At 41.2% G+C, this 25,572-nt stretch overlaps 1 protein-coding gene across 1 annotated transcript; it reads right to left on the bottom strand.

Moving 5' to 3' along the window:
• cdh5 (cadherin 5) lies at positions 1-25,572 on the bottom strand. The gene is made up of 14 exons (XM_042501802.1): positions 25,333-25,572; positions 24,146-24,425; positions 22,633-22,755; positions 22,285-22,452; positions 20,749-20,930; positions 17,356-17,469; positions 16,215-16,357; positions 15,988-16,118; positions 14,583-14,692; positions 14,238-14,340; positions 7,501-7,631; positions 6,759-6,873; positions 2,304-2,436; positions 1-898 (listed from the first exon to the last, which is right to left on the bottom strand). The coding sequence occupies exons 1-14, from the start codon at positions 25,555-25,557 to the stop codon at positions 532-534; spliced, it is 2,325 nt and encodes a 774-aa protein (XP_042357736.1). The 5' UTR covers positions 25,558-25,572; the 3' UTR covers positions 1-531.

The raw sequence follows: 25,572 nt of genomic DNA, 5'->3' as shown, positions 1-25,572 counted from the left end.
AATGATGCAAAAGGACATAAGGAATTTGAATAACTGAGTAACATCGCTGGCCAGCAGTGACCTGATTAACCCCAAAAATGACCCAACTCTGATTGGAGCGTCATGTGATCTTCTCAGGTGGAATAAAAAACGGTAAAACTTCACGACACCGTAACAGAATAAAAATCATCCTCGCGGCGTGGAGCTCACTGACAATCAATCCTCTGGCGAATCTGTGAAGCAGTTAGTCGTCGCTTTCTCCGATGGCGTCACGTCCTGGTGGTGCTTAAAAAATCTCTCCAGCGTCTCGTCGCTGGAGGAGGAAGAGGAGGAGGCTCCGAAAACTCCTCGTTTCAACTTGATGAAGCTTCCTGGAGTTTGATGAAGCTCTCAGAAACAAAATGGCATCAAAGCATTGTTTTGTGTGTGTGTTTGTGTTTATTTCCTGCATGCTTTTGGCTGTGTGTGTGTGTGTGTGTGTGTGTGTTTATGGCTGCTTTGATGTTGTGTATTTTGGCATCACAAATGCTTTTTTTGAGCAGACGGTCTCCATCAGTATTGATGGTAGTAGTCAGGTGCGTCCACGCCGTACAGCTCGGCGAGGGTCCTGAACCGCGGCCCCCAGTCGTTCAGGAAGTCGTAATCCAAGTTCGAGGCGGTGGAGGAACTTTGCAGAGAGCTGAGGCTGCCGGCTAAAGACTCGGGTCCCTCGTAACCGTAGATGTGGAGGGTGTCGTACGGGAAGCCGTCTCTGTCGTGGTCCGCCTCGTCTTTCTTCACCTCGATCATCACCGCCATGTCGCCCTTGCACGCGGTGGGCTTCTGCACCATGGCGTAGAGGGAGGGGTGGGGGTGGCGGTCCGGGTGGCGGAGCAGGGAGCCGTCGTGGCACGCGGACGTGAGGATGGAGACATCGTAGCTAAAAGACAGAAGAATACCGTGTGTTACCTCACTAATAACTGGTGAGTGGGATTATGGGAGTTGGAGTCTGTCTGTTGTCGAGCACAGACTCATATTAGTCGGAAATACGATAAAATATGAAAAATTTTAAAGAGTGAAAAAGTACCACAAGAGCACAGAAACTCAACTCAGCCCCATACCCGTTTCAAGGATTTTAGGACATTTCTCAAATTTTAGGATGTTTGTAGGATTTTATGACGCTTTTTGATTTTTGGGCAATCCTGGGATTTAAGGACATTTTTAGAACTGTAGGACAATTGTAGGATTTTAGGGCATATCTTGGACTGTAGGCTGTTTCTAAGATTTAAGGACATTTCTGTGATTTTAGGACATTAGTGTCTCAGCTGTGTCCTCTGTCAGGGGGCAGGGGGAACTTTTTTTGATCAACAAGCTCTATTTTTATGCTGTTTTATGTCTCTGACACCTTATGGAGACTAAAAGGACAAAAACTATTCCCAGTGCGAATCTAGAAAGTAATACTTTTCTTCTTAAAAACAGGACAGAACAGCAGTTATGTACTTTCTTATATTCCCGACTCTTTCTTCTATAGTTTGCAGATGTTCACTGATTTGCTCAAACCATCAAGCCTTTTTACAACATACAGCACAGTGCAGTTATAATGGACAGTCCACAGGGTTTTCATATGGTTTTCCGTAAATGTTTATGGCTTTAATACTGTTCAAATATAGATAAGATTAGAATCAGATCAGATTAAACTTTAATGATTTCTTTTGGGCAAACTGGGTCATCAGATTGACAGAAACATCAGAGAAATAAATATTGCAAATAGGGAGAGTTAATACAGTGCATGTATTTTGCTTCTGTCAACCTTGAATAACGTGTTTTACGATGATTAAATGACTGATTATTTAAATGACATTTGGTGGGTTTGACAATGGTAACGTTTGTGTCGAAAAACTGCCCAAAAAAACATAATAAGTTGATATTATTTTACATCTTCACTGACTTGAATTTTTAACCACGATAAGTCCAGATCATAACTATGAAATATTAATTCATTTTCAGAATTGTAACCCTTTAAATGCCAGTTTTTGACATGATGGCACTTTGTTTTTCGATGAAGAAAATAACACAAAATATAATTTGCTTTCTCTGTAGGGATCGTTTCCATGACGATGTGAGCCTGTCAGTGACAAAAACAAACACGTTTGGTGGACAGACATTGACGTGTGAACATGCATTTCTCACTCGATACTCAAAGTTAAGTTTAAGCTCATTAACTATTTTAGTTTTAAAAGTTAAAAATGTATGAACTCAGTATTTTGTGAGAAGTCCATGAAGAAAATAAACATATGTTTGCACGTCATTTAAAAAAAAACATAAATACGAATCTTTATTCATACCCATTCGTGTCCATCTCTCCGCCTCCCTCCTCGTCGTACGTGACGAGCTGCTCGTGAATCTCGCCGCTGTTTTTCATGCTGGCCAGAGAGTCCTTCTGGTAGCGTTTCCTCATCACAAACAGGATCACTATGACTGAAAAAAGCAGCAGAGGACAATTTATTTTCAGACATTTTCCTTCTGTGAATCCTCTTTGAACACCTGTAACGTAAGCAACATAAGATGATGCTGAAATGATTTGCTTATTTTAGAGAAAAAAGGGGCAGACGTTGGGATTTAAGATGGGCCAAAAATAAAATAGGTCAAATTTTAAAAACCTCTCTGTTGCATGTAATTATTGGTAAAAAAACACGAACACCGATCATCCTGCCGTCTTTCGTGGTCGACCAACATTTCTATGAATTTAAGTGGTAAATTAGGCCAGGGAAACCGAAAACTGAAACAACAAAGAATGGGGGCAAGAAACAAGTGAAGAAAGTGGAGCACTAACGAGGGATAGAAAAGAGCGGGAACGAGGAGAGTAAATGAGCAGCGGATGGTTTAAGGTGTCTGAGACGTTCGCCCCGAGCACGAAAACCTCAGATGAATGTTTCTCAGCCAGAGACAAACACGGGAGAGGAAAAGAGAGAAACAGGAAGACAGATCCAGTAAATACGAGAGGGGAAGTGGAAACGAGTGTGAGAAAACAAAGTGAGGGGGGTGAGAGAGAAAGAAAGGAAAGGGAAGGAAAGTTGGACCCGACAGATGACGAAGAAATAAACAATTGAGAGAAAGACAGAAAAGGATTGAAAAGAGGAAACGGAGGAAAGAGAGGATGTAAGAATAAGAGTTTTTGTCATTACAAAATTCCCACAAACAGATATTTTTTTACAACTTTTAGCAGCTGCAGGAACTAAAGATACGATGCGATGCGATGCGATGCGATGCGTTTAGTTACTCCTTTATTAGTCCTACAGCGGGGAAATTTGCATTGTTACAGCAGCAGGAGTGTGCGGTATATAAGCAGCTGCAGGACAATATAAATATTAAAAAAAAAAAAAAAAAAACAATAAAAAGGCATACAAATATAAAAAACCATTAGATATTAAAAAAACCAATGTGTCAAGTATAATTTTTCCTGTTTTTGAAAAAAAAAAAAAAAAAATCTCATGCAAGCGAAAAGCATCTGAATGCAGCACAAGAAAACTGATTTCTATCCAGGTTTTAAAGAGTTAACCAGGTTCAAACAGTTTTGTTAAGTCTTTGTTGCATTTTTTGTTAACTAACTGGCCAAGTTAAGAAATACGACATCGGAGTTAAAGAAACAAAGTTTTTTCTTTGTCTTGCGTACGTTTTTAATTTTTAAGCGACCACAGAGAGACGAGGGAACGAGGACGAGGAGGCAGGAGAAAGAACACGAGGGACCAAATAAGGAGAGATCGAAGGAAGGAGGAAGTGGAAGAAGTGGAGGAAATGAGGAGAGGAGACAGATGAGGAGAAGGAGGATCCATTTGACATTAGATTAGGCCCCGAGCCGCGGTCCCGATATGAACCTCTTCCTCTCTCGGCGGACGGGCAGCATTAGCCATGCCTGTTAGAGGAGGGCGAGCGGGACTAATTTAAGTTTGCCTGGGAAACCAACAGATTAATCTTTTACAACACATGCTCTGCAGTTTAATAAGCTCTGGAGATATCAGACTTAGAGGGAGAGAAAAGAGGAGAAGAAGAAGAAGAAGAAGGGGCCCTTTCTTTGTCGACTGAGAAAAATTTCTCTCCGTGTGTCGAACCAGACTTCGGGTGAGAAAATGCGTCTGTGAATGGGGAGCGCGGGAAATTGCTTTGGGCCCTGGCAGATAATGACAAGTGCATTAAATAGTTAATCTGGCCTGTGTTAGGGGTGTTTGATAAAGAGAAAGAGAGAGAGAGAGACCCAGAGGGAAAGAGAAAGAGGAAGAGAGAGATGAAGGAAAAACGGAGGGGAAAAGGCGCGATAGTGAAGGAGTGTATTAATAGTTAATAGGTTGAGTGTTTGGCGGTGTTTGATAAGCAGACGGCACCTAAAGAGCTGATAAACTCTCCTCATTACCACTCCTATTCTTCTGCCGCCTTTCCCACAATTCTCCTCTTCGGCGTCTCTCTTCTTTAACCTCTTTCTGTCTCGCTCCGTCACTCAGCCGCTCTCTCTCCGCCTCAGCTGCCTGTCTCACTCGCCTCTCGTCTGCCTCACCCCTCTCCACCTCCCGTATCTAAGTCGAGATATAAGGTTTTTTTTTCCGTCTGTCACTCCGCCTCCGTCCCTCTTTATCTGTAACTTCTCTTTGCCTTTCTTCCTCTGCACTTCTCATCCCAGATCCCTCTTGTTTGGCCAACTATCGCTGACGCGCCTCTCATCCAACATGACAAGTGTCTCTTTTTCTCCCCAAAAAAAGGAGCAGGGGGCGAAGGTATCAAAGAGAATATTGAGCTCACAACCGCAGGCATTATTTCCACATCCGTCGCTGCATTATTCATAAAACCAACAACAAAGGGCGGAGGGGGGGGCTCCCCCGCAAAAACACAAACCTTATTTATCGCAAAGCAAAGGGCAAGTGAGTGTGTGCACACACACCTCGATCACTCAGCGCCGCCGTTTGGCATCCATCACTGATGGCGTCGTCACGAATTCCTCTCTGAGAGTCAAACTCTGCAGCTTTAAAGAGCTGATTTTACAACCTGTTTGTTTTCAGACCGTCAAACATGTTCTCATAAAAATCTGTGTTTATTTTCTCTATCAATCACACTATCAACATTTCACAAACCCTGAAGCGATACTCAACTTACAGCCCGCAGGCCAAATCTGGCCCCCGACAGGGTGCCGAGTGGCCCCAAACATTTTAATTCACAATAAAAATAGTGATTGACACTGGGAATTGTTTTTGTACTTTCAGCATCCAGAATGTGTCAGAGTCCATAAACAGCATCAAAACAGGTCCCCCACAGCCTAGTCCTAATGTCCTAAAACACTAAAGACTTCCTATAATCCTGTCCAACAAACGTCCTATTCAAGAAATCCTTGAATGTCCTTAAATCTGATAAACGTCCTACAATCTGGAGCGACTGGAAGCATCCCAAAATCATAGAAACATCCTAAAACTCTAAAAACATCCTAAAATCCTACAAATGTCCTGAAATCCTACAGATGTCCTAAATCCTACAAATGTCCTAAAATCCTACAAATATTCTGAAATTCTAGAAACATTCTAAACTACTGGAGGCATCCTAAAATCCCAGAAACATCCTAAAAAATGAAGTCAGAGATTAGGATCAAAAGAAAATATCTGTCCAACAAACAGGAAGCAACACTTTAAAAAAGACTTTAACTCTGAATCAAACCCAAAAGCAGAGACAGGAAATTCAATCAAACCAGCGGAGGTCAGAAAAAAAAGACAATTTTCAGCTGCTGTCAACAAAGTGTTTTAGCTCACGAGCTAAACAAAGAACGGACTTTAACCCTCTGAAACCTGAGCACATTGGTTTGATTTCTTCCAAAATCATCAGGGGAAGGACATGAGCAACTTAACAAGACATGGCCCAGAAATGAAAAAAAAAAAAAAAATTGGAATAAATTTATAAGCAAAAAAAAAAAAAAAAAGAAATAATAAAACAAAACAAGAAAATGACCTAAAAAATGTAAATAATAATAATAATAATAATAATAATAATAATAAAAAATATGAATATTTATTTTGTATTTTTTATTCTATTTTTTCTGAAACAAAATTGATTTTAATTCTGAAATTATATATATAATATTTATTATTATCAATATACTGTATGGTGGACATTTTTTCCTTTTTTTTCATAATTTTCTAATGATCTTCCCATCTTTAAAGACATTTTTTATGTAATTTTTTGGTCACCTTAATGTGGTTATTGTATTTAAAGGCATCTGAAGCCAAAAAAAAAAAACTGATGCAGGTTTCAGAGGGTTAAATGTTCCTGCAGAATCGTGTTGAATGGTTAGTGCTGCTGTTTCTGAATCTCAGAACCACATGTCATCTTTCTTAGTCCTTATCAACACCTGGCGCCTACATTACCCACAATGCAAGCGTGTTATGATGGCAGCAGCGAATGCAGCCTGCAGCAGAGACGGAGAGCGAGCTGCAGAGGCAACTTTTTTATCTCTCCAACTTCTTCAAGTCTTCAGCCCCAGCTGACGCAGACTCGAGTGACATCGCTTGAGGCAGTTTATGAGCTGTAGCACAGCTCTCTCTGGAGCACAAAAAGGCTTTTTCACATGTGCAGTTTTACCCCCAAACACCTGTAAAAAGACTTTGATGTGTACGTTAGAGTCCTTTAAGGTGAAAAAAATGGTCACTGAAAAGAAAAGTTCTTCAGGCTCTCTTAAAAATAGCAAGAAAAAGGAAATATCACCACCCTGATGATCTCAGAGAAGAGACTCAGAGCGTTTCTGCCAAAGAAAATAAAGCAAAACTCACCGAGGATGGTCAGTATGCAGAGCAGAATGGCGATCAGCGCGTGCACGCTCACTCCCATCCTCCGAGCGCCAGCTTTGCACTGTGTAGCAATCCGCCGGCCGTCACAATGACACAACTACAACGAACACAATAAACAATCAGTCAGTACGCAAGTGAAATTATTCATTCATTATTCATTATCAATTTATCCACTCAATTATTTAGCCCATTGAAACCTGAGCAAGTGGCTTAATTTCTTTGAAAACACAGAAAAATCTGCAAGAAATAAGTAAAAAGTAACAAGAAAAATACCTATAAATACCAAAAAAACCCAACAACAAGGGATATTTGATGGGCCTTTTAATATTATTTTTATTATTATTATTTATCGCTGTTTATTAGGTACATAGGAGATGCTGTGCTCTGCTGACAATAAAGAAACAAGAAAAAACTAATCAAAAATGACCTCAAGAAAGAAAGTCCTAAAAATTTTTTTTCTGTATTCTGTTACAAAATTTTAATTATATAATAAAGAATTTATTAAATTATTATTATTATTATTATTTTTTGCAGTTTGCGGGGCAGTTCTTGCTAAGTTGCTCATTACGTTTTTTGCCATATTTTTGAAAGAAATCAAACCAATTTTTTGGTTTCGGAAGTTAAATGCTAGCAGAGGTCGTCTGCATGCTGGTGTTATAGGTTTTTTTGTGATGAAATAATCTCATAAAAGTTCAGGACTTCACACACAAACACACGCACGGACCTTGATGGCCAGTTTAGTGACGCTGGTCTGCAGGGGCCGCCCTCCGTCGCTGATGCGTACGTCCACGCTGTAATCCTTGGGGTCATCCAGGCTGAAGGGCCCCTGTTTCACCAACACGTCGGCTGTGCTGTCTGCAGAAAGAAGCGTAAAAATACACCAGTGAGCGGATGACACCTTCACCTACAACACCAATTTACCTTTCCTTTCTGCAGAATCCGTGTCTAATTTGTCTGACTCATCACTTTGTCGGCGCCGATGTTCACCTGCTCCGTATATAGAGTCTTTTCAAGTCTATTTATACGGCAGGCATCTGTTCCGCAGATAAAACGAGATATAAGAACAAGAGGAGAGTCGTTACATGAAAGCCGTCAGATCGTTCGTGATTATCCGTCAGTTTGCTGCAGTTAGGATTTGACTCATTCAGGATTATAGATAATGGCAGCACCTCAAAAACCCGAAATCGCAGCCTACATGAGGCCAGACGTTTTGCAAATTCTCAGCTGCACGCGTCAGCGTTCTGTTCCCTCCTCTGCAGAAGAGAGTTTAGTGACAATATAGCCCTAATGCAGAAATACAGTCGGTGACAGGAGGCCAGGGGCCAGCACAGCGGCCCCGTACGTGTTTTAGGAGTTTAGCACATTCATAGGATTTAAGGAAATTTCAAGGTCTTTAGGACATTTCTCAGATTTTCAGACGTTTTGAGGATTTCAGCACATTTCTAGGATTTTAGGACGTTTCTAGGATATAAACACTTTTCCAGGATTTAAGTACATTTCTAGGAGTTCAGGATGTCTCTCAGATTTTCTGGAATTTCTAGAGTCTTTGGACATTTTTTAAGACTTAAGGACATTTCTATAGGAGCTAGGACTCTGTCGGGGGCTGTGGGGGTTCTCACTGGCACTTGTTGGATAAACAAGCTCTATTTTGATGCTGTTTTATGGACTCTGGAATCTTAAAGAACAAAAACATTTCCCAGTGTGATTCACTTTGTTTTTACTGTAAATTAGAAAATGGTCGGGGCCACCTGGCATCCCTTCAGGGGCCATATTTGGCCCACAGGCCATAAATTGAACATCACTACCTTAGTCATTTGAATGTAGTCAGTTGTTAGCCGCAGGAACTTACGAGTTAAAATACACAATGAGCTTAAAGTCCAAGAGCCCCGAAAGGAAGCAGAGCAAAATACAGAGAGGAATAGAAATAATGGAGAAGCGAACACGTTGAGCAGAGCGGAGCAGCGTCTCCTCTGCAGGCCTAACCCGAACCCTAACCCAACAATACGGCCATTAGTCAAATCCCCGCAGGCAGGGGCTTCCTGCTGAGACCATGAGCAGAGCCGTGCCCCACAATACCCCACGGCCGCAGGAATGCGACTGAACACAAAGGCAGGAAAGACCCTCGATCATACCTCCACCCAGACAAAGAGACGTGCAGCGCAGCTCTGGTTCAACAGCAAGTTTAAATAAAAACAACCTGCTGACATTTGCACACGGCGAACTTTGAGCGCAGATTATATCGGTCCTATGAAAGCATTAAAGAAACAAACTGATTCCTCCCCTCAGGGGCGTAACTGTGTCATAATGCAAATAATCATAAGTATTCTCTAAAAAAGTACACAGAAGCACAGTGTTCTCTGAAAATGGAGTTTCACTGTCACCTGATGAAACAAACAACTCTGTTTGACAGAAGCTCGGCTTTCAGGTTTCTTACATAAAATGAAAATAATTGCAACTAGTTTCTCACAAAACAACAGAAAGTTTAGATGAAAACAGGTCACAGATTTTTTTAAAATGTTATTTTATCTTTTTTTGTGGAGAATCCAGAAAAATGCCCTGAAAAGATCTTCTGCAGGTGAATTTTTAAATATAATTCTGTCTTATTTAAATTGTATTCACCTACATTGTACAAAAGCAACAAAAAGACCAATCTGTCAGCAAATTAGCTTGTTTTTTTCGCTGGTGATCTACGCTTAGACAATACACAATGGGAGTAAACGGAAGTAGCACGAGGGCGGGTCGCACTGATTATCTGCCACCTTTTCTTTTGTTTTTTTTAGTCTTCAAAACATCGTTTTTCAGGAATTGGATTAATTTATTTCAAAAACATGGAAAATGGCAACGAGCATCTTAAAATGGCCCAAAAAATGAGCAGGAAATTAGTAAAAAATCATTTGAAATTTAGGGGGGGAAATAACCAAAAAAAACAAGAAAACTGCCTCAAGAAAGTGATTAAATTATTTTTCTTTTCCTGTAACATCATTTAAAATAATAATTAAGAAAATTATGCATATAGTTTTATGGACATTTTTCCTTGTTTTTTGACAATATCAAATAATTATTAATCTGATTTTCAGATTATTTCCTTTTATTAACAACGAATAACTGAGGAGCGAGAACGGGGAGCGAATGAATAGAGGAGGAGATGGGGTCATGATAGAGAAAAAAATATCTCAGAAACGTCCAAACTAAAGCTAAAAAAAAGAGCGAGAAGACAGAAAGATAAAGGTATAGAAGAGAAGAAGAAAGTGAAGAAAAGAGGCAGCGGACAGAAAAAGGACGAGAGACGAGCCGGAGCGCTGTTTGATAAGTTGTCAGTTTGAACCTCTGTGCTCCCCCGTGGCTCCGAACTGTTCCCCCGAAAATTATCTGACAGCACCTCACCTCACACCACTTAACACACACACACACACACACACACACACACGCAACAAAAGAGCTGCAAAGTGAAGTCTTCTAAAATATTTATCGAGTATGAGCTCTTTAAAACTTGCTAAAAAACAACCAGGCTTTCATTATGGGATCCTGAAACACACAGACACACACACACACACACACACACACACACACACACACACACACACACACACACACACACTCCGACAATCAGTGTAGCTGCACAGTGAAGTGACAGGACTCCGTGTTCGGACACCGAGATCACTGCATTAATAGCAGACAGACAAGAGAGAGGAGGAGGAGAAAAACAAAGAGATGAAGACTCTAATGAGATGCAGGAAGACAGAGATGGAGAGAACAAACGAAACACAGAGAGACACTCCGGAGAGACGGATTCAAAACAAAGACGGAGCAGGAGACGAGGAGAGGGACGAGATGAAGGGAGGACAGAAGCCGTTTTCATCTTTTATTCAGTTAGATTCGTCTGTACCCATGTCCTCCCACACACACACCTTCACACTCGCTGCGTGTTGTCTTGTAGACGTCGACGGAAACTTGATCACAGCGAGGGAGCTGCGTAAACCGAAATTTGGGAGTCTGGCATGTTGAACTTTGATTAAATGGGTCGCTTCACCTCCAGCAGAATCTCGTTGTGCAAATAGTTTGAGGAGATGCGGAGGTTTTTGTGCTAATGAGCTTGATGAGTGATGGGCCCCTAAAAAACACCCACGTTTGGGGCTAAAAAGCTGAAATGGGTTCCTAAAAAACACACTCATTTTGAGCCAAAAAAACGCTTGAAAAACTGTGTCCCTAAAAACCATGACAATTTGAGGCTAAAAAGCCACAAGAAACACAGCAATGGGACCCTAAAGACAGCCATGTTCAGTTCCTAAAAAGCCACAGGAAAATCAACTATGAGTTGCAAAAAAAAATGTTTGGTGCTCAAAAGACAAATGTTAAAAAAGTGACGGCTCCTTAAAAAAAAATTGAAGCAGAAAAAGCAGGTCGAAAAACAGGTGAGAGCCCCCAAAAACACCCATGTTTGCAGCCTAAAAATCACTGGATAAAACAGTGACAAGTTCCTGAAAGACATCCATTTTTGGATTTCTATAAAGCTGCAGGAAAAACCACGAGAGGCTGCTAAAAAACACTCACATTTGGTGCTGAAAAAGCCGCTAGAAAAACAGCAATAGCCACAATTTTCCCTAAAACAGCTAAAAAACACCCATGTTTGCAGCCTAAAAATCCACCGTAAAAACAGTGACAGCTCCTTAAAAAAGAAAAACACGGTTTGGGGCTAAAAGGCTTTAGGAAACTGGTTTTTTATAGACAGCCATGTTCAGTTCCTAGAAAGCTGTAGGAAAAACTTTGATCGGCTGCTAAAATCATCCACATTTGGTCCCTAAAAACCGCGAGAGAAACACCCCAAGTCGCTACAAGACACCCACATTTTAGGTTAAAAAAGCCACAGGAAACACAGCGACAGGTCCCTAAAAAACAACTTAATTTGGTCCCAGGAACGCTGCAGGAAATCGATGACAGGTCCCTAAAAAAACACCCACGTTTGGAGCATAAAAAGCAGATGGAAGAGCAGCTGAGAATCCCAAAAGAGCTGCATGTTTGGAGCATAAAAAGTCGGGGAAAACAGCAGTGACAGGTCCATAAAAAAATGATGTTTTGGGGCTCAAAGGCGACAGGAAACACAGAGACAGGTTTTTAAAGACAGCCATGTTCAGTTCCAAAAAAGCAGCAGGAAACACCGTGACCGGCTGCTAAAAACGCCCACGTTTGGTTCCTTAAAACCGCTAGAAAAACAGACCTGTTTTCTAACAGGTTCCCTAAGAACAGCCACTCTGTTGTCATGTTTTTGAAAGAGATGTCAGGAGCAGGATGCGGGCGCGCAGATTGGCTGTCATGACTTAATAACTCATTAAAACCAAAATTCCTATAAAAACTAACACTCATAATCTCGTAAGTATGATCCTGAAAAGGTAACTGTAGGACTTTATTGTGCAGCCGCGGCCGGAAAATCATCGGTGTCCCGTGTCTGTTATCGACTGTGTGCTGTGTTTGCATCAATGCAGTCGTCCACGTCGCGATGCATCTTGGAAACGATTGATTTCGGCGCCCCTGGTGGAAAGCCGCCTCGGTGGTTTGCAGAAATGCACGTTCCCTGAGCTGCTCCACTCGTTCATTCCTCCTCTCTCCTGTTTACGGCTCCTCGTTATTCTCTTTCTCTTCACCTCCTTCCTCACTGTAACGCTCTCTCTTTCATATTACCCGTCTCCTTTAATCCCCATCTCCTCCTCTCGCCTCCTTTCATCTTTTCTTCTACCTCTGCCTCAATCTGCCTCTCCTTTCCCGCTCCTCCGTCTTCCTCCTTCCTCTCCTCCGTCGGTTTAACGTGTCACGCCCTCCAGGCACGAGCGCCGAGGAAATGGATGAGGCGAGTTCACGCCTTTTTTCCCTCTGTTTATCTTCCTTTCAGTGAGTTTCAAGTTTCACTTAAATTAAATAGTAACACTTCACCTAAATCTTTCATCTGCCTACCTCAGGCTTTCATCTATTGAGACTTTTAATATTTGACTACAACAGTTGGTAACACTTTTCCTCGGGCTTTCATGTTTCATAAGGGCTGTGTGATGATCAGAAATGATGAAAAACTGTTTTACTTGTGCCATTTTGTGTCCTAAGCTGAAGAACCCAGATAGGCTTTTTGAAATCTGACGTAACGGAGCGCCAACCTTTGCCTAAATATCAGTGTCTGGATCAAAGCCAGCGTCTCCGCAGAGTTTCACGCCGGCGTCTGTGTCACAGTCTGTTTATTCAGCTGACATTTTCCACGTGAACATTTCCATCAGCGCGGTTTCACTCCCAAATGGCACCAGACCCACTCATGCTGCTTTGAATTTCGGAGAATCTTTCGGTAACAGAAAGCTCTATTTTTTATTGTGAGTGTGGATTTATGGCTCTGGTGGCAAAGAGTGGAGCACAACTGTGTCGATTTAACCCTTTAGGGACTGTTTGGCACATTTAATGCACTTTTCATTCTTCATTTTTTGGATAATTTTGGCTGTCTTCGTGCATATGGCATACATTTTGGCAGTATTGAGTATTTTTGTTTAATCAGTGAATTTCCAGCTGAAAAAGTCTAAAATACACTTTGGAAACAATCAGTTTATTGTCAATTTTTTTTATATGTTAGATATGAACTCATCATCTGCATGTATACCTCGTTTGAGCGTATTGATCAATATTAGATCTTTAATATAAGTGGAAGTATATAGGGTATATAGTCGTATATATAGAGACCTTTGTGCTTCTTATATGACGTTGTTACTGGACAGTCTTTGATAATTACGCACGCAATATAAGGAGTGCGGTTTTTTCTCTTTTGCCTAAATCTAACCATCGTTACGGTCCATGCTTCCTCATCCCACCATGTGTACTTGATGACATCATTGTAACAGCGTCCCGGAGCGTAATCAGCCAACACAGACGGAAACCTAAAACATCATCAGTAGACATACAGAGCGGCGAGATGTGAGTTTTCCTCTCGCTGCAGTTTACTCTGAACTCTTTTTGTCCATGATTTTTATAGTTAAAAAGCTGCAGTGTGTGTGTGTGTGTGTGTGTGTGTGTGTGTGTGTGTGTGAGTGTGTTGTGTGTGTGTGTGTGTGTGTGTGTGTGTGTGTGTGTGTGTGTGTGTGTGTGTGTGGCATGTTCCTTTAACATCCTCAGCCAGGATGAGCTGCGAATACATACAGAGTCATCTGCAAGTCCACCGAGCCACTTGCTCTCATTATTCTCAATATTGCTGTTGTGCATTCTAGACAGCACTCACGGTCCCAGACAGGCTCTCTAAATCCCCCGTCTGGCTGCCAGAACCAAAGCACGCTTTGAGAAGTTAAAATAATTTCAACTTTCAGCAACAAAGCGCCGAGCCTCAAATGGAGTTTCAGCTGTTGCATAGCAACAAGTGCAGACCAGCGCTTCCTGCGAGCGCCGTTTTAGAGCAACAAGCGAGAGCAGAGAGGTAAATATACTCAGAGCACACGGACTTACTGCCGAAGTCTCTGATGGAGAAGTTGGAGCTCGGGCCGGCCAGACCGAAAGTGAAGGAGGCCGGCTGGTCGTCTTTGTCTGTGGCTCTCAGCGTTCCTATCACCTGCAGGAAGACAGAAAAACTTCACTTAATGTGTCCTCCACGCAAACTTTATTTACATCCATCACATCTAAATGTCTGCAGCGTGTTGTTTAATTAGCACAATTACTAAACGTTTTTATGAGATGTGTAAATCTCCAAGCTGAGAGAGTTTTGAATTAAGAAATGAAGACTTTTTTTAACGAACATCAGTCTAGTTTAATACAAATCAAGTGATAATCTGCTGAATGCCGTGCTCTTCTCACCGTGTTGTTGGGGTCGTTCTCACACACGAAGATCTCGTCCACAGTCAGCTCAGGCTTGTTGTCGTTGATGTCCTGAACTATGATGTTAACTTTGACGAATGACTCCAAACCTGCAGAGAACCGGCACATGACCCATTCACTCACTGAAAAAACCTCAGCAAATCGGCTTTATTTCTGTCAGAAACGTGACAACAATGCAACTTCAAAAGGATTGGCCCCAAAATTAGCGAGTTATTAGTAAAAAAAGTTCAAGTAGATTACCTGAAAATTTGCAAAAATGAATACATAGATACGATTATTTTTTTTAAATAGGGAAATGAACACAAAACAGTTACAAATTATAATAATTTTGAAAAATAATTTAAAATGTATTATCACAAGAATAGTAGTTTTCCTAGCATTAAAAAAATCCTTCAATGTTTTTTTTTCAGTTTTTTTCAATTTTAGGTAATTTTTTATGACTCCTAACTTGCAACTTCTACTAAAAAAAAAAGAAATCAGGCCAGTTTGCTCAGGTTTCAAAGGATTAAATATTCATCACAATGTTCTTTTGTAGGTTGCTCCATTTTTTCACTTTTTAGTTATTGTGATTCAATATTTAAAACCCCTACAATTAACTGTAATTTACAATTAAATTAAAAAGTAATAAGTAATTTTTATCTGCAAATAACAAAATATTTATTATTTTAACTTAATGTCTAATTTCCACTCTTTGCGACTTGTGCTCACTTCACGCGGATCGTTGTCATTCACGTTCAGACGTGACAGTGCTGAGAGTTGACGCTGATCACGTGCGTCTCTGCGTTTGATGGACCTGATTAAGGTCAAGCGTCTGAAAGGATTTCTATTTGTGAGCTTTTTGTTTTTTCTTTGTGTCACATGAAAGCGCGCTTCTTCTCTTTACACCGCCAGCGCTTTAAATCTTCCTCTTTTGACAAACGTGTGGCTCTTGTTGTGAGATTTTGAAACTATCTTTAGTAGCGTACATGTAGTGTATATGGAGGACCTTGTCAAGCTCAGGGGACCATTGTGTTCCTTAAACATCGTGACAAGCCTCCAAAATAGATCTCTGGATTTCATTCACTGCTGCTCTAAAAATATATAGTTTGGTGTTGGAAGCTGCGAGTGAACAAAGAGACGCGTTAATGTGATTTTCCTGCTTGCTCTCTGCTTCCCGTGTGGGTCGACCAGGTGTTGAGACAATACTTGAATCTATAAAAATCCCCGTTAATGTGTTACACTCCCGTCCCTCAATAAATCCAAAGAAAGAGCTGCTCAGAAAACAACAAGAGAAGTCTCTGTTTCTGCCTCGCTCCCCGAGCGTGCATCAGTCTGAGAACACACATGCTTTAAATTTCTCTCTGAGCTTTTATTGTTTAAAGGATTAATAAAGTGTGTGACGCACCGCTCGGCTCCTCCTGAGCTCTAACTTGAAACATGTACGAGGCCTTCAGCTCTCGGTCCAGCGTCCGCAGGGTGGACAGCTGACCGGTGATCGGGTTGATGCTGATTGGACAGTCCTTGTCTATGGAGTACCTAAACGGAGAGAGAGGTGAGGTGAGTGTCACAGAAATTATTCAGTGTTAGCCGCGTTGTTTTTTCTTTTTTTTAGAGATTCGCAGAGCGTCGTACCGTATGCTCTTGTTGGCTTTGTCGGGATCTCTGGCCGTGACCGTGCCGATGTTGTTCACGATGCGTTCCTCCACCACAGTGAAAGTGTAGGTGGGCTGCGAGAAAACCGGAGCCTCGTCCACGTCCAACACTTTGATGTTTACCTGTCGATTTAAATTCATTCATCACAGCTGAAACTGGAAGGAGAGCTTTGACTTTGACATAACTTGCACACATTTGATCAATTAAAGTTCTAAAATGTTGGCATTGTTTGTTTCTGCAAACAATAAATGACATTTGCACATTAGTAGTATACAATGTCCCCTAACATCTCAACAACGCTGTGGTTAATGTGTTTCAGCACAAAAAACGCCTGGTTATGGTGAAAGATCATGTTTTGGCTGAAAATATGCAGTTTTGTGGGTAAAATCCTCGCTAAAAAAAGCAATGACCACTCTCTGTGTCACTAAAACAGCAACTGCAAAAAACCCGAAAACATCCACGTCGGGTGCTGAAAGGGTCACTAAAAAACACACGTCTGGTGCCTAAAAAGCAATTGGATAAACAATTAAAAAAGTCTCTGTAAAACACCCCAAAACACCAACTTCCTAAAAATTCACTGAAAAAACAGTGAAGGGTTGCTTCAAAACACCAAGATTCCTCTACAAAACACCCAAAAACACACACATGTGCATAAAAATCATTTAAAAAACCCCAGTGAGGAGTCACTAAAAAAAACATCAACACCAACTTTTGGTTCCTAAAAAGCCACAGGAAAAACTGTCCACCTTTGGTGCTTACAAAGTCGCTGAAAAACAGTGATGTTTCCCCAACAAAAGACTCCAACACACACTTTCGGTGCCTGAAAAGACACTAACAAAAACATGAAGTGTAGCTATAAAACACCCCCGAACAGCAACTTTTGGTGCCTCAAAAAAATTGTTGAGAAACAACAACAGGTTGCTGCAAAATACCCAAAATGAATGACAGTTGCGATGCCCAAACAGCTGCTGGAAAAACAGAAATGTCTCGCTGAAAAGAAACCGGTTTTGTTGGTTTTAATTTTACTGTCCGATACTAACAGATTAAAAAATACAAAGTGTTGCGTCTTAACGTCCTTAAAGGACGACTTGTAAAAGAGACAGTCGTGTCTGATACTCACCTGGGCCGTGGTGACGGCGCTGTTGAGGTTGTCGGCGGGCAGATGCAGGCTTCTCAGGTTTTCTCGCACCTGGACGGTGAAAGTGTAGCTGGGGGTCGTCTCGTAATCCAGAGCCTGAGGAGCACAGAGAGTCCACAACGAGTCAAAGAAAAGCCCTGAGATCAGGATTTGATTTAGTGAGCAAAGACATCCTCGCATTGGCTGTGAGTGTTTCTACGTTACAGGATTTAATCTGTAAGTTTACTTCTTTGACAAAATTGGCATGAAATTGACATTGATAAAAACAGCAAAAGGTTGCTTCAAAATACCCCCCAAAAAATAAAAAATCCACTTTTTGTGCTCAAGAAGACACTGAAAACCTGCAAAAGATTGTTTCAAAACACCAAAAAAATGGAATAGATAATAATAAAAAAATCTGCTTTTGGTGCCTGAAAAGTCACCGGAAACTGACGTTGACAAAAACAGCTTCAAAACAGGCAGTCTGCTACACCGACTGTCTTTATCTCGATAATTAAACAGACAAAATCAGGTCATTTCAACACATTTTGTGCCCACCACCCCCTAATGTGGTGCAAAAAATATTTCATTTATTTAGTTGTTTCCAAAAGGTTTGAGACCTAATTGCACACTTTTTCTTTTTTATTGCTCTTCTAATCTTTTTTTTACTCTGTACATACCGTACATATCTTCATTATTATTATTGTTGTTTTATTTTATTCCATTCTATTTTTTTCTGTTAAGTGCCTTCCTTTGTATATATTATTCACATTATCATATCCTTTTTAAAGAATATTTTATTCAGTTGCTGCTCTCTTATTTGCTGCTGTAACAAAACAGTTTCCCTCCCGGGACTAATAACGTATTTCTATTCTATTCTATTTCTAACCTCTATTCTCTTCTATTAAACTACGAGGCTCATTTCTACATCTTTGTATCATGCAAGTCATCTTCATGTTGTCTGATGAAGCTGGAAATTTAAAATTTCTCTGCTCTCTCACCAAAAAATGCAGTAAACTCACTCACTCCTCTTATAAACACGATGTTTTATAAGACTCCACTTTAATGCCAAACTAACTAAAGGAAGTTAAGGCGCTCCACATCCTCAGAAGTGTGTATTTCCACTTATTTTTAGACTGGAGACACTTTAAAGTGCTCTTGCACTTTATTTTTCATGCGCTCAAATGCATCTGCTACCCTCAGTGCATTCACACCTGTTCGGCGCGGACAGCTCTGGATGTCAGGTGTAAAAAGGCTCTAAACGTCACAGCTCGGCTCAAACAACCTGCTTCTGCTCCTGCTCTCTGGATTTAGGAAACATGGTAAAGTGCCATATTTCCCCTCCACGTTAAACATGTTCCCATGCATGAAATACCTCCTTCCTTTCACTCTTCAAGCGTCTGCACAAAGTGAGACTCGCACAGTGACACGAATGCACTTTCATGTCGACAAATATATGGCAGCGAGCGCTGTTTACTGTCACATTTCTGCTTATCGTTCCTCTGCCGGTAAAAGAAGCAGCCCACTGTGGAGTTAAATGTTGTTTCTGTCGGACTGTTTTATCTGCGGATGGGACACCACAGGTAGGCAGGAATATTCTGTTAACTGGATTATTCATGGTAACAGGGACACTCAGTCGCAGGGTATCAAAGCCGTGTGTAAACGGCTTAACAAGAATAAGACCTTCACCGCCGTGTGGCCGATAGCGGGCTTATTCTGTAAACACAGCCGGCGAGGAAGATGAGAGGGGCTGCAGAGCTGAGGGGCGAGCTGAGCAGAGACAGGAGATGTGGTGCGATTCCAGGCCAGCGTGGGTACCGGCTACGACAGAGCTCGACTCATTAAAATACAAATTCAGCCCTCTGATGTCCCAAATACTTTATCTGAAGAGCACAATCCAGTGAAGTAAACCTGCAAACAGAAATAGCTCCTGTAGCCAGAGGGAGGCCAGGATGTTTAGCTTTTAGGTGTTCTGCATCATTGTCTGCAAAAAAAATCACATATTTATTGGAAATTTTACTTTTTATGTAATTGGTGGCCATGTGGTGACACGATGTGTAGGAGGCATAACCAAAGATCAGTAATGTGTGTGAAGTTACGGAAAGTCTGTCAGGTCACGGTGGCCTTTATGTTCCGCTTTTAGGTGTTTATAATGTCAGTGATGCCTCCATGTTTCACACCACGCCGACTTAAAGCGTCAGATTCCTAAAATGTAAATTGAGAATCAAACCACTGCTTACTGACATTATGTTCACATTGGTTTTGGGGGGGCTGGAGCGTTAAATTTTATTTGTAACTTAATAGTTTGTAATACAATTTTGAGGAAACTAAAAAAATTAACAACCAATATGTTCACTTTTTGGGAGATTTTCTGCTCCAGGGGGCACATTTTCAGCCCTCTGATGTCCCGAATACTTTACATGAAGAGCAGCAAACAGAAATAGCTCCTGTAGCCAGACGCTGTTTAGGGTTTTACATTCTGTTTTGCAGCATTGTCTGCAAAAAAACTCACATTTATGGCATTTAAATTTGTATTTTTTATGTGTTTTGTGGCCATGTGGTGGCACAAACCAGTAATGTCTGTGCCGCTTTGGAAAGTCTGTCAGGTCGCGGTGGCCTCGACCCTCGATGTTCAGCTTTCAGATGTTTATAATATTAGCGATGCTTGCATATCGAATGGTTTTTGCTCGAAATGTCACTCTGGATAAAAGCATTCATATTTATACAATGTATATTGAGCATCAAACCAAAGCTTAACAGCATGATTTTGCCATCGGTTTTGGGACTGAAGTATTAAAATATGAATGTGTAACTCAATAGTACGTCAGATAATTTTGGATAAACTAAAAACATGTTTTTTGGGAGACCTTTTACTCTTTTGTTCTTTTACTTTTCTTTCTATTCTTATTTTTTTCTAATTTCAAGTCATTTTCTTGTAATTTTTTTATTATCTTCTTGCTAGTTTTGGGGTCATTTCTTGCCAATCTGTTTATTGCCTAATATCCATATTTTTAAAAGAAATAAAGCCAATCTGCTCAGGTTTTAAGGGGTTAACTACTGTGAACAAGGAGGAAGACAGGCTTCTTCTTTTCAGGATAAAAAATGTGAACTCACACATGCCTCTGTGTTTTTCAATCCTGCAAAATAATTAATAATAATATTAATAATAGGAAGAAAACAATAATAAAGCCGTCATGAAAGAGAAAATGATGAGGCACTTGAGATGGCAGCAACTTTTCTGAAGGTGAAATAGTTAAAATTCCTCATGAATTACTATTTCTACTAGAAATCAACTTGACTCACCAAGAACAAAGAGCTGATTTACACATTCAGAAATAAAAAAAAAGGCTTTTTGCCTGGAGATATCAGCAGTTTTGCTGTGTTCGAGCGTCCTACCTGCTTGAGCATGAGGTCCCCGTCCTTGTTGGGGCTGAGCTCGACGTTAAACATTTTGCTGTTTTCACCGACAATGAGGAAGCTGGGCTGTTTGTGCTGGATCTCATCTCTGTCCTCCAGCGTCAGAGTGCCGATCTTCTCGTTCAGCTTGTGGTCCTCGCGAACGTGCAGTTCGTACGACTCTGCAGACAGAAATTAGACATTGCTGTTAATGGTGGCGCCAAAATGGATGGAGGCGCTACGATTGGCGTGGTGCTTAAATTTCAAATTATTGTAACCTTAACGCTTGCTGCTGACCTTTTAAAGTGCACCCATGTGAATATTAAGCCAAATGTTTATTTCCTATATCTAACATGTGCTTTTATTGCACAAGGAAATAACCGCAAATATGAGGTACCCACATTGTACTTTTATTTTGAAAATGCATCTAGCTAACAGAAACTGCCCATTTCCGATAGCAAATGCGATAAAACTTTTTTATTAATAGAAAATGAAACGTAGTTGACAGAAAGTCGATAGAATGCATTGCAGCCATGTTTTGACACGAACAGCCAATGATAATAAGAATAGCGCCGCCATGAACCAAATGCAGTGAAGGACTTTGACTGTCGAACAGCTGAGTGTTTGACAGCCACAGCATTTCATCACAGCGGATCAAACAGCCGATGGTCCGACAGCAGCACAGTGAGACAGACAAACAGAGCGCAGCTTCTCCTCACAGCACCAAAGTGTCTGAAACAGACACATCTGCAGAGGTGAAAGTGACTTCTTTAGACTCTACAGACGACTTTGTGTTAGTTTCAGCTTTAATCAGACTTTGGATGAATTATTTGGAAACAGCAGGACGCATCTCTCCATGTCTCATCCAACCGCTCGCGCTGAGCTCTCATTATTATTACTAGCCTTTCAAACCCTTAGGTAATAAAAAACAAACAAAAGCAAGTTATCTGTTATCGGTATCTTATCGGCCACAAGAAGGTGGAAATTATCGGTTTATCGGTATCGGCTGAAATCATCATTATCGTGCATCACTGGTTATGATATCTTCATATCTCACTGAGGAGTCAAAGGTAACCTTTAAGCTTGACAGAAATAGTGATCTGACCCACAACAATATCGACGGATATAAAAAAATTGTGACCATATGGCCCAGCCTTAGCGTTATTGTATCGATACACGGACCCCAAGTATTGATTTGTTTTATTATGTAAATTATTAACATTTCAAATGCAAATGAAACCTTTGGTCATCTACTAGAAATAAGAAATAATAATAAAACCTAGTGGAGCTAAAATGATTTTTAAGTCCACTACATAAAATTTGCAGCTAAAAAAGTGACTTAAGTGAGATGAACAGATTAAACATGTATTACGTAAAATACATTTTGCAAAAGTTTTTACTTTGGGAACATAATTTGCAGCTGAAAAAAAAGTACTAAATAGCAGTCTATCACAATAAATGTCACTGCAATACTCGCAAAAGATGTGAAATGGAAATCGTATCATGGCTTAACTATCAGGATGAAACGATGCTTACTTTGCAAGAAAGAAGCTATGTTGTCGTTGATGTCGGTGACGGTGATGGTGACGGAGGTGGTGGACGTGCTGCCGGACGCCATCCCCCTCATGTCCTGAGCTTTCACCACCACCAAGTACTGGCTGTTGGTTTCGCGGTCCAGAGTGTTTACCTTGCAGCTGATCACACCTGCAGAGAGACGGTGAGAGGGACAGACAGACGGAGGGGGGGTCTGAGGTCAGCTCTGACTCATGTTGGGGTAAAAATAGCCCCTAAATCTTAGACATCAACCTTCATTAGCTTGTTAAGGAGAGCAATGTTGCTGCAGGATGTATATGGTTATTTTGGACGCCGGTGCTGCGCGCCTACCTGAGATGCTGTCGATTTCGAAGGCGGAGAGGTCTCCGGCCGGGGTCAAAGAGTACCTGAGCTCTCCGTTAGCGGTGGTGGCGTCATCGGCGTCAGTCGCCCTCACCTCTAACACTGGAGTTCCTGCGGAGCAGATTGAAGACGTTGAGCTACAGTTCATTTTGTTCTGTGAATGTTCTCTTATTGAACATCAGGGCTGTTGAGCTGATTAATACGTTGTGATTACGTGCTAAGATCGTGTTATTTAAGTCACCAACGTGCCTTTTTCCACTGAGGGGTGTGCTAATGATTGTGACAGGTGTTGACATTATGTTTTGTTGTTCCCAGACTTTTCACAGTCCGGTCTATTTTTAATCTAACTTAACACTGGATGGTAAATGTCAAATACAGACTGTACTTGCTGCAACAGAAACTTTGTCCTGCAAGAATTTAGTCAGGGTGTGTTGTCTGCTCAGTCAGCAGAGGAAATGTTGGCACTGGATGTTTCTAAAACCACATATTTAAAAAATGTTCACATTATTCCGTAGCAGACACATTTAAACTTTACTTTCTGACATTGCTGTGGTTTTTGTGGTTAGGTTTAGGCACAAAAATCACTTGGTTATTGTTAGAAAAATATCATGTTTGGGGGCATAATCCCAACTGGAAAAACAGCAACAGGTCAGTACAGAAACACCCACATTTGGTGCCTGAAAAACAGGTAAAATACGGGCTGATTCAGACAAAAAAAGAAATGTTTTGTCCCAAGAAAACACACATTTGTTGCCTAAAAAGCTGTTGGAAAAACAATGATGGGTCCCTAAAAAAATCACCATGTTTGGAGGCTAAAAGGCCACTGGAGAATCACAACAGATCCCTAAAATAAAATATGATATTTGAAGGACAAAAAGCAGAAAAGCGGAAAAACAATGAGTGGTTGCTACAAAACCCCAACTTTTGTTCGTGTAAAAAACGCAGAAAGAGGCTATCTGACTTAAAAAAAAACAAAAACAAATACAAAACAGCAACAGGTCACTAAAGTACATCCACATCCGGCACCTAAAAAGCATTTGGAAAAATATCAATGGGTCTTTACAGACCACATATGTTTGTTGGCAGAAACCTCCATGGAAACAGCGATGAGTCCCTTAAAAAAATGGTATTTGGCAGATAAACACTAACCAGTTGCTACAAAACAAGTTTTGATGGCAAAAAAAGGCGCAAAAAAAACAGTGATGTTTTGGCTAAAAATCCACAGAAAAACCATGATTCCCTAAAAAACACCATCCAAAAACATCATCCAGCATCCCCTCATACTCCACAAAGTCAGCTCATAAATGACGACACTTTATAAACGCGATGATGAGTATGAAACCTGCAAATATAACAGATTTGTGGTTTGCAAAAACATTTAATGGCAACATTTTGTTTTCGGGCGACTGTACCTGCGTCGCATTTACGTGTCATCTTGCTCATTTCATCACACGCTGAAAAACAAAAGCAGCGAGCAGCGTTTGACAGCAGCCCGACTCACCGATCACGGCCCTCTCCGTGATGGATCCGTTGTACGTTCTGGGGAAAACTGGGGTGTTGTCGTTGATGTCCGTCACCTGGACGACAAAGTCTCCAGCGTCCTCGATCAGCTTGTTGTTCCCGTCGTACATCCTGGCGGTCAGATGGTACGCGTTCTTCTCCTCTCTGTCCAGAGATCTGGTGACAAACAGGTCTCCTTTGTGATCCACGGTGAAGATGGTGTTTGCTCCTTCGCCGTCTATTCTGAAGCTCTTCACTTCCACTCTCTGGCTCGACTTCAGCTGTGAGAAAAAAAAAGATAGCGAGGACTCAAATCAACAACCTTCCAGCGAGTTTTCCACAAATAAACTGAGTATTCCAGCAAAATCACTCAGATATTCATCAAAAGGCTGGTTAGCAACAAGTTAATGCCCCAGATTCTTGGCGTGCTGCGGCATTAAAACTGAATGGAAGTGACAAAAATCCACGTTTGCCATAGGAAGAAGATTACTGAACGTTTAGAGACTAAACCGGAGAAGCTGGGCTCAGAAAGGCCAACTGAAATTTAAGGAGGACTCTCATTTGAGTCGTGAGTTTCCAGCCTTTGCAAAGTCGTCAAAAACAGTCGCTTTTGCAGGAATGTCAGCTTAAGATCCCGACGCCAGAAGCAGACTTTTGTGTCAGTCTGATACGAGACCGCTAAACGGCCATGTCTTTAAATTCTAGTAATGTCCTTATATCAAAAAAAGTCATGAAATCTAAGAAACACCACAAAATCCTAGAAATGTCCAAAAATTCTAGAAATAACCTGAAATCCAAGAAATTTCCTGAAATTGTCGAAACACCACAAAATCCTAGAAATGTCGTTAAATCTGAGAAACCTCCTAAATCCCTAGAAATGTCTTAAAATTCTAGAAATATCCTTAAAATGATAGAAACAGACTGAAATCCTTCAAATGTCCTTAAATCCAAGAAATGTCCTAAAATCTAAGAAATGTTCTTAAATCCGAGAAATGTCCTAAAATCTGAGAAGTGTCTTAAATTCAGAGACACATCCTAAAATCCTATAATCGTCCTCACACCCTGGAAACATGCATGTGGCTGCTGCGACTGGCCCCTGGCCTCTTTTGTAAAAGTGGCCCCGAACAAAGCCGGTGTCCCTGCTGTAGAGCCTGAACCGGATTCTTGTTTTTGCCGTGGTCTTCGTACCTGTCCGATCTTGTAGGGCATGGGCGCAGGTTTCTCCTCCTCCACGTAGAGGGAGTTCCAGATCCACTCTCTCTTCTTCCTGAAGAGGACGGGATGCGACTCCTTCTTCACAATCTGCTCTGCTCCCATCGCAGGGAGGCCCGACTCTCCAGCAGCAGCGAGAGAGACGGACAAGGCCACGATGGCCGCCAGCCCCGTAGTCCACAGCTGGAGCCGAGCCATCATCTGGGACAGGCAGGG

This window comes from Plectropomus leopardus, chromosome 15, assembly GCF_008729295.1.
Source record: "Plectropomus leopardus isolate mb chromosome 15, YSFRI_Pleo_2.0, whole genome shotgun sequence".
Taxonomy (NCBI): Eukaryota; Metazoa; Chordata; class Actinopteri; order Perciformes; family Serranidae; genus Plectropomus; species Plectropomus leopardus.
This window is presented reverse-complemented; position numbering and strand designations above follow the sequence as displayed.

Bases quoted from the DNA above. Each gene is read 5' to 3' on its own strand.
- cdh5 (XM_042501802.1), bottom strand. From the start codon at position 25,557: ATGATGGCTCGGCTCCAGCTGTGGACTACGGGGCTGGCGGCCATCGTG. The intron at 16,358-17,355 runs GTGAGTATCAGA...TTAAATCGACAG, and splicing joins GCGCCGTCACCACGGCCCAG to GTAAACATCAAAGTGTTGGA. The intron at 14,693-15,987 runs GTGCGTCACACA...GGTTCTCTGCAG, and splicing joins AGCTCAGGAGGAGCCGAGCG to GTTTGGAGTCATTCGTCAAA.